This window comes from Canis lupus, chromosome 12 (genome assembly GCF_048164855.1).
Source record: "Canis lupus baileyi chromosome 12, mCanLup2.hap1, whole genome shotgun sequence".
NCBI classification, from domain to species: domain Eukaryota; kingdom Metazoa; phylum Chordata; class Mammalia; order Carnivora; family Canidae; genus Canis; species Canis lupus.
The window spans coordinates 30,343,908-30,361,481 of NC_132849.1; the positions used below are offsets into that span (position 1 = coordinate 30,343,908).

The window sequence follows — 17,574 nt, forward strand, 5'->3', positions numbered from 1 at the left end:
AACCCTGCCCTGCCCACCTCCTTCCACCTCACTTCATCCCTCCACTCATACCTTAACTCCCTCCTGCCTCAGGGCCTTTACACTGACTAGTTCCTTGGATTTTTTTTTTTTTAATTTTTATTTATTATAGTCACACACAGAGAGAGAGAGAGGCAGAGACACAGGCAGAGGGAGAAGCCGGACCCATGCACCGGGAGCCCGACGTGGAATTCGATCCTGGGTCTCCAGGATCGCGCCCTGGGCCAAAGGCAAGCGCCAAATCGCTGCGCCACCCAGGGATCCCCCTTGGATTTTTTTTTCACGGTGTAGTCTCCATCATTCAGGTCCCAGTGAAATGCCAACAACCTAAAGGAATATCCTCCTTCCCCCCATCACTTATCAATCCCTGAGGACTTATTTACTGTCCATCCTTCTCCCACCCCCCAAATAAACTCCACAAGAGGGGCACCTGGGTGGTTCAGGTCATGATCCCAGGTTCCTGGGATGGAGGCCTCCCCATCGGGCTCCCTGCTCAGTTGGGAGCCTGTTTCTCCCTCTCTCTGTACGCTCTCGTGCTCACTCTTTCAAAATCTTAATAAACTCCACAAGAATGGAAACCTTGCCTTGCTCACTGGGTTAATCCCAATGGCAAGAGCATAGCCAGCCTGGCACCTAATTCAATAGATTCTGTCGAATGAATAAATAGGTGGTTGGGGGATTAGGGAATAGGCCAGAGAGCCTGAGATGGGTTGCTAGCCACCGGGTTCCAGTTAACAGCCCATGGCTTCATCCCTAGCATACCCCACCCCCCTTCCAGGACTTCAGAGGCTAAGCCAAGGCTGGACCATAGGGGCAGGGTTGGGCTAGTGGACTAGGCCTGGAGAATGGGGTCTGTAGTGCTAGGTGACTTTTGGAGGGGGGGGGGGGGGGAGACAAGGACAGCCTCATCCCTGATCACCCCCAAAGATGAGGGAGGAAACACTCTTGCCCTTGAGCCATGAGGCTTGGCCAGCCCCTCCACCCAAAAGAACCCAAATTTTGGAGAATCCAAAAGCCACATCCTAATGGAGGCTAATGATGCACAGCTTCTGAGAGCTAGGAGGGCCTCACAGGGCACAGAACACTTCACCTCCTCTGACCCAGTGTGGTCACCAAGAATGCCCAGCCCTGCACCAGAGGTCTCTACTTTGAGATCCATAGGTGGTCTCTAAGGTGGTAAGGCAGTCACTTGTTTCTCTGATAAATGGGGACACTACATACACTCTCAATGTTTGCTTGGGAATCTCCCAGGGGAGCTGTCACCATGCTAGGAACATGGCTAGATACTCCCAGCACCCACCCACTCTAAACTCACCCAGACAATACTCTCAGGTCCAGAGGGAGGTAGAGGGACAGTGTGTTCCCCACCCATGACCTTTCCCTGCTGCTAATCCCTGAGACCAGGACCCTGTTCAGTCTGAGAAAAATCCCTGGTTGAAGACTGAAACCCAAGATGGATGGAGGGCAAGAAGCTCCAGCCTCCTGCACACAAGCCCTCATATCCCCTTGGCTCAGCCCAGGGGCTGGCAAAGGCCAAGCCCTCCCCAGAACCAAAGCACTGCAAGCCTCAGCCCTGCTCCCCCAGCCATGTCCACCTGTTTCCCAGAGTGGGTATAACCACCAGAGGGCCCCTCCCAGGTCAGCAGGATTAAATGCACTCACACGTAGCCCAGTACCTGGCTCCTGGAGCAAGTACCCAATTTTATTTCTACCTTCTCCCCAGAATATCAGAGGCACTGGGCCCCATAGGGCAAGGACACAGGCTCCTACTTCCCTCCTACTCCAACTGGGGCTCCCAGCAGGCCACAAGAATACTTTCTCCCCAGGGCCAGAGACTTTCTTCACTCTTGGGATAGCCTTCCCCCAGGAAGCCAGGAGCTAAGGGTAGGGCTTTGCTAAAGGAAGAACAGCAGGTTGACCCCTCCACCCCCCAACCCCCACCTACTCCTCCCCAGCCCCTTCCCACCTTCCAGGGCCTCCTCTGGCCAAGTCCCTGGCTGATATGAGGGAAGGCTCCCAGGAACAGGAGAGCAAGGTGGAGAGGAACTTTGAATCCTGTGTCCAGGAGCCTCACATTCTAGCTGAGTTCCCCATTGTGCAGGGCTGGAGGGCTTCCACCCCTCCTTACCAGCCCATAGGGCGGCATCCCTACAGCGGGAACCTTCCACTACTGCACGGGAGCAAGCAGAAAGTCTCATGGGGAGTGGGGCTGGAGGCTACAGCTGCAGGGTAATATTCCTAGCACCCAAACATCAGAAATGTGAGGCTGTTCCCCGGGTCCCAGCCATAGGCTCCCCCTAAGTTCAGGCCCAAGGGAGAGCTAGAGGCAGTACCTTAGCATGCTAGGGGGCTGGGACTCCCCTAGAGGAGAATTCCCAGGGGCCTTCAGGGCTGGAACCTGCTTCTGCCAGGCCTCTCTAGACCCCTGGTCTCCTGGAGAGTATCACCTCCCCTTCCCAGCAGCCTCCAGGGCTAGGGCAGAAGTTGAGAGCAGGCACAGCCAGTCTCTTGTGAGGCCTGCCTTCTCCTGATAGACCTAGAAGTCCCCTTTGTCCCCTAGATCCTTCAGGAGAATATATAGAAAAGGAAGGGGCAGAGGGAGAGTCCTAGACCTCAGAGATGGTAGCCAGATTGGGGCTGAAAGACAGGGTACTGCCCGGTAAGGCCAGGAGTTATACAACCCAGCTACTCTAGACAGAAGATGCCCTTCCCACTTGGGGACAGAAGCCACAGGCTTGACCTCTGGGCATCCCCCTGAAAGGACTTTCAGGTACACGAGCTCCTGGCAGAGCTGAGTTCCCTAAAGCATCCTGGTTGGGCATCAGCTGGTCTTCTGCTTCTGGAGCTGTGGTTGGGGGTACAGAGGGCACTTGGGCCAGCCAGGAGGTCTCTAGAGAAATCCCAGGAACACCTGCTCCAGGCTGTGAGTTTAGGGAGGAAGGTGGGATCTGAAGCAGCCCTGCAGAGGCCTCCCCACCCACCTCCCTCAGCGCAGGGGGATCCCAGCTACGGGGGCTCTCTCCGGGCACTGCAACCACACGCTGGCCTCTTGCCTTGGAGCCACTGGGGTCGGGGCTCCCAGATTGTGCCAACAATGCCTTCAGAAGCTGCTGCAGGTATGGTCTAGAGGCAGGAGTAGGGCTCCTAGCATCGCTGGGGGGCTGGAACCCTGAAGCAGGAAAGACAGGAAGTTATGTGCCAGAATCACAGAAGGAAAATGTGTGGCCCAGCTATAGAAAGCTGGAGCCATCTTCAGTTTTATTCACAGGTCTAGCTCAGCTCAGAACCTGCCACACCCCTGCTAGGACCTAAATTCTCAATTCCCACTTAAAGGTCTACTGAACCATCCCTTTCCCTCCCCTCTTGGCTCATGAGTCGCCACCAGAAAGTCAGGCCCCAGGGGTCTTCCATGACCTCCTGCCCATACCCCAAGCTGCTGATGGTCAACTCACCAGATAGTTGAGGGCTGATAGCACTGCGGCCCTCACTAGCCCAATACTTCCTAGGACCCTCCGTACTGAGCAACACCATGCCTCTCACCCCGCATTTGACGCCTCCTACAGAACTTCTCCCACATGTGCAACCCCCTCCATCACCATCAGGCACATGCATTCAGGAGGACGGGTCCTCCTTGCTCTTCACTGCCACTCCTGGGCCATGGCTGTTGCTGTTCCTTTGTAGAACTCCTCTTCCTAAGCCTAGGTTATCTGGCCAGGCCCCTCCACCCTCTCGGTGCTGCCTCTCACCCCTGTCACACCTGCCCATGCACCAAAGGCTTCACGAGGAACCCAGTCTTCCATCAACAGACACTGACTGTATCAGAGCTGACATGCTGCAACCAGAGACTCTTCTCCCTTTTCGTCGCATTGACCTCAGCTCATTCCCTCCCCCAGACCTGGGCAATACCAGAAACCACCACTGCAGAAGTCTCAGTGCCTGGTAGCCCACTCCTGTACATCCAGCCCACTTGTTTAAATATCACACCTCTGCAGCCCCACTGAGCTCATGGACCCCAAGGTCTTCCTGCTCTACCACCTTTTCACTTCTAGACCATTCTCTGCACCTGACTCGGGCACTACAATTATTATCAATTATTATTATTATTACAATTATTATCAATTATTACAATTATAAATTGTAGTGATATTACAATTATCACTACAATTATTCCTCAAGTACCTTCCTCTGTCACACCCGCCCACAAAACCCCAGTCCTGAAGAACCAAGTTGCTAACCTATGCCATGCCTCCACCTGGCTGCCAGCTGCCCCAGCACCACCCACAGCCCCACAGGGGATCTCTAACTGGTTTCTTCTGCTGCCTAGTCAGCAGCATCACACCTTTCCCTTCACATCCATCCCCCTCTCCCCAACCTCTAGGCTAGTGACTTCATGTCATGCTTTGTGGCCAAAGTCCTCCAAAGCCCATGCATCTGCACATCAAGATCCACATGCAAAGTTAGGTCTGCTCCTGTCTTCCTTCTCATTAGGTCCAAGGAAGCTCAGATATATTCTTGGAGACCTATCCACCAAGAGCAGCCCCTACCTAAATGTTTTAGATATTCTTCCCTCCACCCTCTGAATCCATCCTTTTTCCTTTTTCAATGGGTCATCATCTCAGCATCCAAACATACTTGAATGTCTACCATCATTATAAACCTTCTCTTGACCCACAGCCCCTTCCAGCCACCTCCCAATTCCATTACTCATGGTAGTTACCCACAAGGCTCTTGCCACATCTATTATTTTTAACTAAAAAAATAAAAAAGCATATAATATTTGATAGTATGTATGGGAAAGAACAGCATAGGAAATGGTGCTTAGAACTACTGGATAGTCCCACGCAAAAGATTTAGGATTAAATCTTCATGACTTTGGGTTAGGCAAAGGCTACTTAGTTAGGATAGCAAAGGCACTGTTAAAGGATGGAGAAGTTAGACCCCCGTTGAAATTAAAAAGGTCAGTATTCAAAGGACACCATCAACCTATAGAGAGAAAGTTTGATAAGGGACGTGTATCTAGAATACACAAAGAAATCCTATAACTCAGCAACAGACAACCCAACCCAAATGAAAAACATGCAAGAAGATTTAAACAGATTTCTTGAGGATATACAGATGACCAATAAGCATAAAGAGATCATTAGGGAAATGCAAATCAAAACAAGATATCACTTCATTCCCACTTAAGATGGATATAATCTGAAGAATAGATAATAGCAAGTGTTGGCAAGGGCATGGAGAAATTTGAACCCTCATACACTGCCCATGGGAGTGAAAAATGATGCAGCCAATTTGGAAAACAATCTGGAATTTAAGTCTGGAGTTACCATAGGACACAGCGATCTACTCCTAAGTGTATATCCAAAGGAGAAGACCTGTTCACATCAAGCCTTGTATATGAACATTCATAATAGCATTAATCATGATACCCAAAAAGGAGAAATAAACCAAATATCTTTCAACAAACATGTCCTATCCATACAATGGAGTGTCATTTGACAATAAAAGAACAAGGACTCATACAAGCTACAATACGGATGAGCCTTGAAAAATGCTAAGTAAGAAGCCAGTCACAAAAGGTCATGTATTGTAGGATTCCATTTACATGAAATTTCCAGAATAGGCAAACCTAGAGAGACAGAATGTAAATGGACGGTTACCTAGAGCTGGGGTTGGGGGGTGCACATGCAAGATGACCTAAGTGACGGAATATACACACTTCAACTTTAGAAGTTGCTGTTACCAAAGCAGTCATAGCAATTTAAACTCTTGTCAGGATATGAACATGATCATTATTCCATAATTCTTTTCTAGTATTTGGTGTTGTCAAGTTTGTAAACTTCTGCCATTTAAGGGGTGTAAAATGATAAGATTGTGGTCTTCATCTGCATTTCCTGAATTATGAATGAGGTTGAATATCTTGTGTTTACTTCTCATTTGGTTTCTTCTGTAAGATACTCATTAGGTCTCTTGCCTGTTTTTCTACTTTGTACTTCCAGGTTTTTTTATTATGCATATTATATAATATATATTATGTATTTTGGATACAACTAGCTATGGGTTACAAAAGTTCTCTTCTGATTTGTAACTTGTATTTTCATGGTCTTTTGATAAATAGTTATTAATATTAATGTTAACAACTATTAAAATATAGTATATTTCCAATTTTTTCATTTGCTTTTGTCTTAAGAAATTCTTACCTATCCTATGGTCCTGAAGATATTTTACTATGTTTTTTCCTAAACGTTTTTCTATTTATATGTAAGCCTTCTATATATCTGAAATGTATTTGTACATGAGGAGTTGGGTTTTTGTTTTTTTGTTTTGTTTTGTTTTGTTTTTTTTAAAGATAACTAGAGGCATTTAACAGCTAGTCTATTCTTTCCCTAATGATCATCAATGCCCCTTTATCAAAATTCCACCTCTTAGTAGGATTCATTTATGGACTTTCCATTGTTTTAATGGGCAGTTGTCTGTCCTTGCACCAGTGCTATGCATTTATAGAGCCATTTTATATACTATCATTTCAAGCCTACGTATATATATTTTATATGGGTTATGTTTCTATAAATGTATTTTATAAACTACATATCTTGATATCTGCTAGGACAAGTCCCTCTATTTTTTTTTCCCCCCAGAGTAGCTTGGCTATTATCTGCCTTTTGTGTTTTTATATAAATGTTTTTAATCACTTTGTCAAGATTGCCAAAAATCTTCTTGGGATTTTCAATGGGAATTGATTGAATCTATAGATCAGAATTGAGAGTTTTACATGGTCTTTCTATTAATGAACAGGATACATGTCTCTATGTATTTAGGAATCTAAGAATCTTTAAGGTTAATTTTTCATAGGGCAGCCCTGGTGATGCAGCGGTTTATCGCCGCCTGCAGCCCGGGGTGTGATCCTGGAGATCAGGGATGGAGTCCTTCCTGCATGGAGCCCGCTTCTCCCTCTGCCTGTGTCTCTGCCTCTCTCTCTCTCTCGCTCTCTCTGACTGAATAAATAAATAAATCTTAAAAAAAAAAAAAAAAAAAAAAAGAACTTTTTATATAACTTCTGTCAGTTTGATTCCTTGGGACATTATTACTATTATAATGGGTTTTTAAAAATTGATTTCCAACTATTGATATAGTCAATATAGAAGTTATAGTTCTATACATCTTATTTTTTTAAGATTTTATTGGAGGGGGAGGGGGGAGGGGGAGGGGGGAGGGGGAGGGGGAGGAGCAGGCTCCATGCAGAAAGCCCGATGTGGAACTCGATCCCGGGACTCCAGGATCATGCCCTGAGCCAAACGCAGACCCTCAACCGCTGAGCCACCCAAGCTTCCCTATACATCTACCTTTTAGAATTCTTATTGCTGGGGCACCCTGGGTGGCTCAGTTGAGCATCCCACTCTCGGTTTCAGCTAAGGTTCTGATCTTGGGGTCATGGTATCAACCCCCACATCAGGCTCAGCGAGAAGTCTGCTTGAGATTCATTCTCTCTCTCTGCCTCTCCCCTCCCAAATAAGTCTTTAAAGAATGAGATAAAATTCACATTGCTTATTTGTTGCTTTCAATGTAGATAACCATCATCTATGAGTAGTGAGTTTTTGCCTCCTTCCCAATCCTCAGAATTATTTCTCTTGCCATATTACCATGGCTAAGACCTTCACTGAACAGCTGGGACAATAGTGGAAAAGCTTTTGATCCCGATTTTAGCAGTTTAACATTAAGTGATTTTTGCTCTGGGTTTTTGGTAGACCCCCACGTTAAAGTTAAGAAAGTGACCTCTACTCCTATTTAGAGTTTTTAATCATAAACGAGAATTTTCAAATGCTTTTTCTACATCTCCTGCAGTAAACCCCTGATGATTTTGCCCTGCTCACCTCTGCAACCTCAGTTCTACTTCTTCATCCTTATCGACACCACTTCAACATAGGAGCCTGCTCTAGATTCCTCCCATCACTCTGCCCACCCCATCACTCACCTCTCCCATGGGTGCCTTGACCACTTGGATTGCAGTCATAAAGCTTGAGTACTCGTGTGATGTCCGAGGTGCTCAGGTTCCATCGCTGGCCAATATGGACATTGGAAGCCCAGAGCGGTGTAATGGTGGGCAGCCCACGCCGGCTGAAGGCAAGCCTGAAACCCAGCAGGTGGGGACCAGAGTCCAGATCACACTGGGGGCTGGCAGGGCAGTGAAGGAAGGAAGAAAAGGAGAGGGGACCCTCACCTCCCATAGTGCATCACTGACGAGTAGTCATAGGGCACTAACATGTTGCTGCTCCGAGATTTGATGAAGTTGATTTCAAAGCCTGGGAGAGAAAAAAACCAACCCACAAAATTTAGTGATTGGGGAAGAGGGCAGGGAGAATGAGGAGTGATCAGGGACCTCCAGCAATCTGTAACCTATTGAGCTGAGGGGTCCAAATCATAGCCAGATGTGTCCCCCCCACCCCAACCAAGTACTAGTCCCTGGTCCCCATCTCCTTTGTGCCTTCACTGCCTACTCTTCCTCTCTCCAGGAAGGATCCAGACCTCCACTAGCTGATGTGGAAGCACAGGAACCCCATGGCTTCCTAAAGAGTTCACTCTACTTGTTCCACTCAAGCTTATCTGTCTGCAACTATCTTTGTAGAACCTATACTTTCCACCAAGTCACACACTACTCGGGGTCTTCAATGTCCCCTGCCCGCGAGATAAAGTACCGACCCTTCAATCCAGCGTTAGAGACCCATTAGCCCATCACCTGCCATTGAACTCCCACTCCCTAGCAGCAAGCCACCTTGTTCCTCTGACCAACACACCCACTTCCCAGGTTTGAGTTCAACACTTCTCTACTGGCCAGGACACCCACTTTTTCCCCCATCACTAGGATCCCCTAGGCCTGGGAGGGACAAGACTCCCTCCCTCAGCTGCTCTCCTGCCTTTCACAATGAGCCTCAAACGACAGATACACCTTCTGTATTTACTCCAACCTTCCCAGGCCCAGCCAGCCTCTTCCACACCTGCCTCTAGAGAATTATTAATCCTTTCTATTAGAAGCCCCTAAGATATTAAACTGTTTTAAACAGGCAACATATTCATCTGGTTCAAAAGTCAAAAACTGTTGATCTATAATAAGCCTCCCACTCTATCCCCCTTCTGAGTTCCCACCCCCCACACACGAATTATGGTTATTAGTTTGTATATCTTAGCAATTTGTTCTGTACATAACTAATACCGATGTATTCTCATTTTTCTTCATTCTTAATGGGGGAAATTGCTTAAGAAAACCATTTCAGTTTATGAGTGCTATTGGTTTTCTAATTCATTAATTTCTGTCTTTAACTTTATTCTCTCCTGCTTTACTTCTTGAAGATTGAAATGCTTAATTTTTTTTGTTTTATTGATATAAGTATTTTAGTCTACACATTTTCCCTGAGGGTTGTGTTAGCTGGGAACCATTGGTCCTAGTATGTTGGGTTTGTTTTTGTTTTTGTTTTAAGAATTCCTGTAATTCTTTAACCCTGGAACTAGAAGAAAAGATTGTTTTTTAAAACTCCTAAGTAGAAGACTGTTTTGGTTATTTTTATTTTATATCACAATCAAAACATTTGAATTAACTTTTTCAAATTTGAAGTTTTTCTATCATATGGTATGTTTTCCCAAGTATTCCAGGAGCACTTGGAAGGATTATAGTCTTTATTTTCAGTGTATAGTCACTATTATCACCCCTTTCCTTAGGCTAATTTCAAATCTCAAGTTTCATCCCTTGTCTCATTATAAGGTGCTAGCTAAGTCCCCCCAACAAGACACCCTTTCTCCGGGGCCCCATGCATGCTAGTCTCTTGAGTACCTTCCCCCATCCACTTCACCTGGCTCACCCACAACAGCAGCAGAGGTGCTCATGCCAGGAGCTCTCTGCTTACAGGAAGCCTTCCAAACCTTCCCCTTTACCCTCACATTCCCCCAGACCAAACTCCTGATCACCTATCTCCTCTGCTTCCCTCCTTCATGAGCCAATTGTCTCTATTCTCACCTCTTGACTCTGGCTGTCCCCCCACAAGGGAGAGATCCCACCATTACGGAGATCAGATGCCCAGCACTCCGTGCCACACCTAGCACACAGTTCCTGCTCACTGGCATCCAACACAGTGGCCCACTCCACAAGCCAGCGTCAGCTCTGCTACAGCCCACCTTTCAAGGATGTGGTCTCCCCACACTTCCTGTCCCATATGCCCATCAGTGCTCATCTCACAAGGACTGAGCCCCTGCTCTGCTGTCCTCAGCCTCTAGGATCAGACACTTGGCATACACAGCCTACTACTTCTAGAGCTCCTGTCTCGGCTCAACCTTTGCCGCTGGAACACAGCCCCTGCCCCACCCCCACACAGCTATGTCTGGCACATGCAGGACTGCTAGTTGAATACACAGTGAACAAGCATAAAAGGATACCACTAACTCCATCCTCAGGTAACTGGCTGTGTTTGTGAAAAAAAGAGGTGACACAAAGCAATATAGTGATGCCCTAGCTCAGGCAGGACTATGGGCAGACAGATGGAAGGCTTGGAGCCCAGAGCAGTAGTATCTGGACCACCTCCAGGTCTCCAGAGAAGCAGGAGCCCCACCTGCCCCCATGGTAGACAGGTAGGTGGTGGGAAAGCTATATAACCTCTTTGGAAGGGGCCTGCAATTCAGGCCTGGCCTATGTCCTCTACCCCCAGGATCCCAGGGTCAGTTTGTGCTGTACACGATTTGGCTTACCTGGGATGATCTCATTCCAGTTGATACGAATGTACTGGTCCCGATCAGCCCGTGAGTGCTCATGCCAGAAGCCCAGCACATGCATGAGTTCATGCAAGACAATGCCTGGGCCTCTCTGGAGACAGGTAGGTGCCAAGGATACCACCTGCATCCCTCCACTGCGTCCCACACTGGAGAAACACCTGCAGGGCCACAAGGGAGCAATGGGTAGGCACCAGCCCCAAGATTCAGAGCATACCTAGGCCCTTCTCACTCTCCCCGCCCTCCCCCCCCCCCCCACCCCAGTCCCAGGATGAATGAGCACCAACAGGTAGTCCCTATCCTGCGTGCTGGTCCCAGGCTTGCAGTTCCCAAGTCCATTCACTGCCATCCATGAAATAGGTGTCTTGGAATCCCATTCCCAGCCTGGGGTGCAAGAAGATGTAGGAATAGGGAGGAGCACCAATGATGGTATAGCAGCTCATTGAATGAACATCCCCATGCAAGGGTCCCCAAGTCAAAGCTTTCACACAGGATCTTAGGTCCCTAACAAGCTAGAAAATGGGTGTTTCCATCATCCCCATTTCACTGACAAGGCAGGAGAGCCTCAGAAGTTAAGGCACTTGCCCAGTGTCGGTGTAAGGCACCTGCCCTACAGGACCCAGATCCAAGGCCAAGTGGGTCCCAGAAAAGTCACACCCATTCACCAGACCACGAAGTCCCCTCAGAGAAGGGTTTTTGTGAGGAGGGTCAAGCACCTCATGTTCCCGTCCCCCTCCACCCTAGGTCCAGCTCACACCCGGCAAACCACTCAGTGGGCAGGGTGGCTTTGGACCTAGGAAGACAGGCCCAGAAACAGGTTTTCAACAATGGCTTCGGTAAATCCAGGCTGAACTCCAAAGAAAGCAGAACTCCCCCACTGTGTGACCATGCCCAAGCATGCATACACATGCCCAGGAACACTTACCCAGACATGGGGATAATGGAAATGAAGTCTCTCTGGCCCTCGTAGGCGACAAACCTGATGCACGTCAAGCGCTCAAACTCTGCAAATGCCTTCAGGAGGACCTCACGGCTGGGTTTATCTGGGAAGGTGACATCCTGGCTGATCCTCCAGCAGAGACCCCAAAGCCCTATGACCCCTCGGAAGGCCACATGCAGGATAGGAATGGAACCTCCAGTCACTCTTCCAAGATAGAATGTCAAGAAAGGGCAGCCTGGGTGTCACAGGAGGAGGGGGGGTAACAGGGGAAGCTGGGTCCCAGACAGGCCCTGTGCAACCTTGGGTGGGTCCCTTCCTCTGGAAGCAGAGGCAATAGTCCTTTTTTTTTTTTTTTTCCTTTTTAAATTTATTTATTCATGATAGTCCCACAGAGAGAGAGAGAGAGAGAGAGAGAGAGAGAGAGAGAGGCAGAGACACAGGCAGAGGGAGAAGCAGGCTCCAAGCACCGGGAGCCCGATGTGGGATTCGATCCCGGGTCTCTAGGATCGCACCCTGGGCCAAAGGCAGGCGCCAAACCGCTGTGCAACCCAGGGATCCCGGCAATAGTCCTTATATGTACCCCCAACAGCTCTTCCAGGCTTTTAGCCCTCCTAGCCCCCCGGGGCCCTCAGGAATAAAGGCTTCTTGTGGAAGGGCTCTTTGGTGGTGAAGGTAACTAGAGGCAGAGGAGAGAAGACCAGAGAGGAGCCCAGACTACAGAGGGGAGTAGAGGCTGGCCCGCAGCTCCCAGGACTGAGCGCACATGCCCACTCACCATACTTGCTGGAGAGCAGGAAGGGGACCTCTACAACCTCCCCGTTCTTAGGCCACTTGTTGCTGGTAGTGGAAAACAGCCGGAAGGGACTCTGAAGAGAGAGGACGGCTCAGGGACCCCTGGGCACAGGCCAGCCAAGCTTCCTGCCCCCCAGAGGTGCCACATCTCAGGCCACAAGAACCCTAAAGATGTGAGAAGCAGGACGCAGGTATGGGGGGGGGGGGGGGGACAGATGGGTGGGATATCCAGGCCTGCTAGGAGAGTCAGGATACACAGCAGGACCATTTGTTCTACAGAAGAAAACTAACTTACTCTGTCAAAGGGAACAAAACATTTGTTCCTAGAGAGGCTGACAGGAGCACCAGCTGGTGGTGGTGGTGGGGGATGCTGGTTCAGAAAAGCTCAGAGCTCCAGCAGCAGCCCCATCCTTCCTGAAACACAGCAGTCAGCCAAGCATCCCTGAATGTCCAAAGACCAGGAAGGGTCCTTGTAACACTGATGTTAGGGTGACGCTCCTGGCCTTAGCAACTCCTTTTTCAACTCTTCTGCCAACCAAAAAACCCTTTGAAGCAGAGGCTTTATGGCACCCCAGTGGGTCCTGCCCCACTGGCTACCACGGGTTTTACTGGATTCTGCTCTTACTCCTTTGTCCTCACTGGGTGACCAAGAACAGGGCCTCGCTCCACCCACCACCCCCAGCCCAGCCCCTGGCTCTTCAGCCCAGCCTCATGCTGCGCCATCAGTGGGCCACCTCCAAACAGCAGGATGGTCTTGCTCTCACCAGGTAGCTGTCCTGTTCAGGAAGATATTTCTGCCACCCAGTGTCTTAAAAGATGGCCCTGTTCTCCTGAACACAGTGCATTCTTGTCTCCCTGGCAAGTCACCCCAATTCCCATCAGCCTTCTCCCTTTCTGACTCTACCCCTCACTTCCCACCAGGACGGGGCCCCTGCATTACTTCCCCAGACCATGGCTACCACCCCCAGTGTTCACCACCACCACTTCCCCACAGCCCCACCAGCCTCTCTGCCAGTCTGTGCTCAGCTCTTCATTCCAATACTTTCTGAGCACCTCCCCTGGACAGAGTACTGCTGGATCTTGAAGGCTCAAACTCCCTCCTTCAGGAAGCCCTCCCAGGCTGACTGCCATACCACTGCAGATGTTACCTTCCCTCCCATTCAGTCTGGCTAATTCCTTCTAGAATATTCACCATGACTTTAGCAAAAAGCTAAAGCTCTCTCAAGCTACAAGCCACAGAGATCGATTCCTCACATATCCCGCTCCCATGACACCAGAGGCTACACTCAAAGGCCTCTCATGCTATCTGTGAAATTATTCACACCCTTCTGTGTACATGCTCACACTCACTGGCCGAAGGATATCCCCCTCGAGGAGGAAGCTGCTTTCTGGAGTTTCCTCTGGGATGAGCCCTAGAAAGGGAGGGATGTGGGTAAGCCCATCCCCCCCCCAGAATCCAGACTCTAGGGACAGGCCCAGAGTCTATCCTTCCTGACTCTGAAGCTGGAACTTCCCTGGGCCTGGAGGCTGTGTGACCTCAGGCAAGTCACACGGCCCCTCAGAGTCTCCAGTCCACAAACATGCATGAGGCTTCTCAGCCCAATCACAGCTCTCTTGCTAGAGCACAGTCCGTGGCTCCTCTAACCCATGCAAATCCAGTCCCAATTTTTCCCTTTACATTGGAGTCTCTCTGCTAATCAGGATCGGCCTTTTCTTCCAACTATCCCCTAGGTCATCCCCGCCTCCCCACTCTGGGAACATACCCTGGGCTCTCCTGTCCTTCCTCACCACCATCCTCCATCTAATTCCTACCTATCTGTGTGGTATTCGGGGCCCTCACAGTGACAGGTGACCAATTCCAGCTTGCACCACCACAGAAGGGCAGGGTCTGCTCCCACGAGCCTGGCCCTCTGGCTCTCCCCACTAACCCCCACCCCATGCCAGCATACCTCTACTGTTCTCTCCAGCCTCCATCTCTGCCACAGCTGGCAGCCCTTCTCCACAGCCTCGCTACTAAGAGGTCAGCCCTACGAGGAACCCTAGAAAAGGGTCTGGCCCTGAAGGTACATTAGGTTGGGCTCCCTAGATGCAGAGCCTAAACAGGGAAGTACCTGCGAGTGATTTATTGAGGGGGTGCTGGGGAAGTGGGGAAGACCCAGGCTCTGCTGGACTGCAGCCTCAGCCAGATCCCCCAGGAGCTCTGGACCCCAGATGGCACCAGACTTGTTCCACACTAAGGCAGTCCCTGTGGGTCGCCCTGGCAGGGGAGGGTAGCTTCCAGGGATCCCACCAGGCCAAGGGCCCTCAGCTGTGAGGCCCTAGCAGCCAGCACTCCCAGCAGCTGCGGGTGGCCTATGCTTCCCTGTAAAGGGCACCGTGGAGAGCTCTTGGGCCTCCCACAGCCCCGCCGGGGTATCCTCCGTGGTGCTGAAAAGTCAGTGCGGGAGAGCCTCAGACGGCTTCTAGCACCTCTGGACCAGTCACAGTCACCGAAAGGTAGCACACTGCCCTGCCCCGCTCCCCAGTGCTGGGGCTCCCAGAGAAAGGGCAGAACTATGTGTGGGGAGATCCTCATCCCTCCAGGCAAGGTCACCCCTTGGTCCCCCTAACACTTCAGCTCCAGCCCCCAAAGTCCAGTCTCCCCCCCTCCACCCCCCACAGCTTCATCCCAGGTTATCTATACATTCTCTATCTTCAGCTGAGATCCCCACTCAGGGAGGCTTGGGGCCTCGTGCTGCTTGGTCTACCCCCCTCCCCCCAGCTCACACCCTCACACCTGCACACAATCCTGCCCCAGGTGGCTGCCATCTTTTCACACAATCCACTAATGACTTAGCTCAACACCACCTGAAGCAGCCCAAAGACCCATACTTCTATCAGGCCAGTTTTTAAAACCTAAGCTTTTCTCACTTCTGATAAAAGTAACAATCCAGTAGGGAGGATACAGAAATATGCACTTTTTAAGCATTGCCCACAGAGGGCGCCTGGGTGGCTCAGTTAAGCATCTGCCTTGGGCTCAGGTCCTGATCCCAGGGTCCTGGGATGGAGCCCCACATTGGGCTCCCTGCTCGGTAGGGAGCCTGCTTCTCCCTTTCCTTCTGCCCTTCCTCCCTGCTTATGCTCATTCTCTCTCACTCTCAAATAAATAAATAAAATCTTAAGAAAAAAAAAACAACAACAGTTGTCCATAGAACTAAGAACCGCTAACCCAGTAAACTGGCACATTTCCAGCTTGTTCTACTCATCTGCATGTTCGGCATGGTCCTCACCACACTACAGGGACAATTTCAGAGCCCCTCCACCCCACAAGAAGACACAGTGACCTCACCTTGGTTAATCGCAGGGATGTCCTTGTCCCAGGACGTCTGGGTCTCCTCCTCAGGGTTGAGGTCCTCTGAGAAGCTGGTTCCACATGCTTCTGGGGAGCTAGAGACTGAGGGTGCTCCTAGGATCAGACCTGGCCCAGATAGGTGCATACACATGAGGCCCAAAGTGCCCTCATTAGTGAGAGAGGACAACAGGACATGGGGGTGGGGGGAGCCAGGCCCTTGACAAAGGCAGCTCTCCAGAAAGTAGCCTGGCCTCCCCTCAGTCCCAGATGGTGACAACACCTAGACAACTTTAAGGAAGGAGCTCCTTTAAGCGGACCAACATTGGGTTCTAAAAAGCAGCCCCAGGCCTGAGTAGCTAGCTGTGTGTATGAGATAGGGAGGGGAGCAGAAGGGAGGCAGGGAGAGGCCCCGGATGACAACACTGAAGATGGTACAGGTAGCCTGGACCCTGTCCCGTGCCTCCCCTCTTAGCCCGAGCCTCTAGAAAACAGACTCGGGCTGGGCAAGCCTGGCACGCCAGCAGAACAAGGACATCCGGAGCACCACAGGGGCCACCTCCTGCCAGACGCCGCCGTAGGCTTTCAGGGTCTTCAGGAGGCCTCCCCTGGGCGCCCCTCGGAACTGGTTTCTGGGAACATCCGCAGCCCATTCTCTGAGCTATTCAGATCAATTCAGATCCCTGCGGGCTCCAGCCACACCCTGCTCGCCTCTACCCACAGGCACTTGGTGTGGGCTGGAGCCAAAACTCGAGAAGAGAAAGACAAAGCACCCGACTTACCCGGCAAACAGAGCAGACCCATCACCCAAGGCCAGAGGCCTCCCATATTCACGCTGTCCGGTGGTCCCCACGGGCCCCGCTGCAAGCAGAAGCACAAACACCCAGCAGGGACAGGCCAGCCACCACCACCACCACCACCCCCTTAAATAGCAGCTTCTCCAGCCTCCACCTGGAACCCCACCCCAACCAATTCCACCTGCAGCCCTGTCTCAATCAACTCCACCTGGAGCCCTGCCCGCCCCTACCTGTGTCCCCCACCCCCAGCCCAGGCCGGAGCCTTCCGGACCCTGTTCAAATCCTTCCCAGCCTGGCTGAAGTGGGGAGAAGGTGAGAAGCCAGGAACAAAGCAGTCTGCGGGGACGGAGGTTACCCCTTGGGAGTGTGCCTCTTCTGCCGTCCTCTCCCACCACCAGGGGGCAGAGAAACATCACAGAAGGGTGCTGAGGGGAGAGCTGGAATGGACCTGATGCTCCAACATGGGGAGACCCCTTTCCTGCCCACCACCACCCACACACACTCAGAAAAGGGAAAAGCTGCCTGAGACCCTGAGGCACCGCCAGTCTGTCTGCGGAAGGAGGAAAAGGTCGCTCGTTTTTATAAGCTTTTACTTCAGTGTGCATATAGGAAAGTGGACAATCACAAGTGCAGGGATCAGGAAAAGTTTACACACTGAACGCCCGGCGTAACCAGCACCCCAGAGAAGCCTGCCATGTGGAGAGGAGGAACTTTTGGATACCTAGACCCTTGCATGCACACTATCTCTGTCATCCCCACAACAGCCTTACAAAATTGGCATTTATCCCCATTTCACAGATCCAGAAACTAAAGTTCCTTATCCATACTCCTCCTCCTCTATGCTCTTTGGCCTCTCAAGAGGCCCATTCTCGGGGATCCCTGGGTGGCTCAGCGGTTTAGCGCCTGCCTTTGGCCCAGGACGTGATCCTGGAGTCCTGGGATCGAGT

The 17,574-nt window shown here is 50.6% G+C and overlaps 1 protein-coding gene across 1 annotated transcript; it reads right to left on the reverse strand.

Annotated features, from left to right (window-relative positions):
- Window positions 1–1,924: 1,924 nt before the first annotated feature.
- ASTL (astacin like metalloendopeptidase) lies at window positions 1,925–16,658 on the reverse strand. Its single transcript, XM_072768910.1, has 9 exons — window positions 16,613–16,658; window positions 15,831–15,959; window positions 13,853–13,914; window positions 12,486–12,576; window positions 11,696–11,813; window positions 10,750–10,931; window positions 8,237–8,318; window positions 7,991–8,145; window positions 1,925–3,187 (listed from the first exon to the last, which is right to left on the reverse strand). Exons 1-9 carry the CDS (start codon window positions 16,656–16,658, stop codon window positions 2,709–2,711), a joined length of 1,344 nt encoding a protein of 447 aa, XP_072625011.1. The 3' UTR covers window positions 1,925–2,708.
- Between the last annotated feature and the right edge of the window lie 916 nt (window positions 16,659–17,574).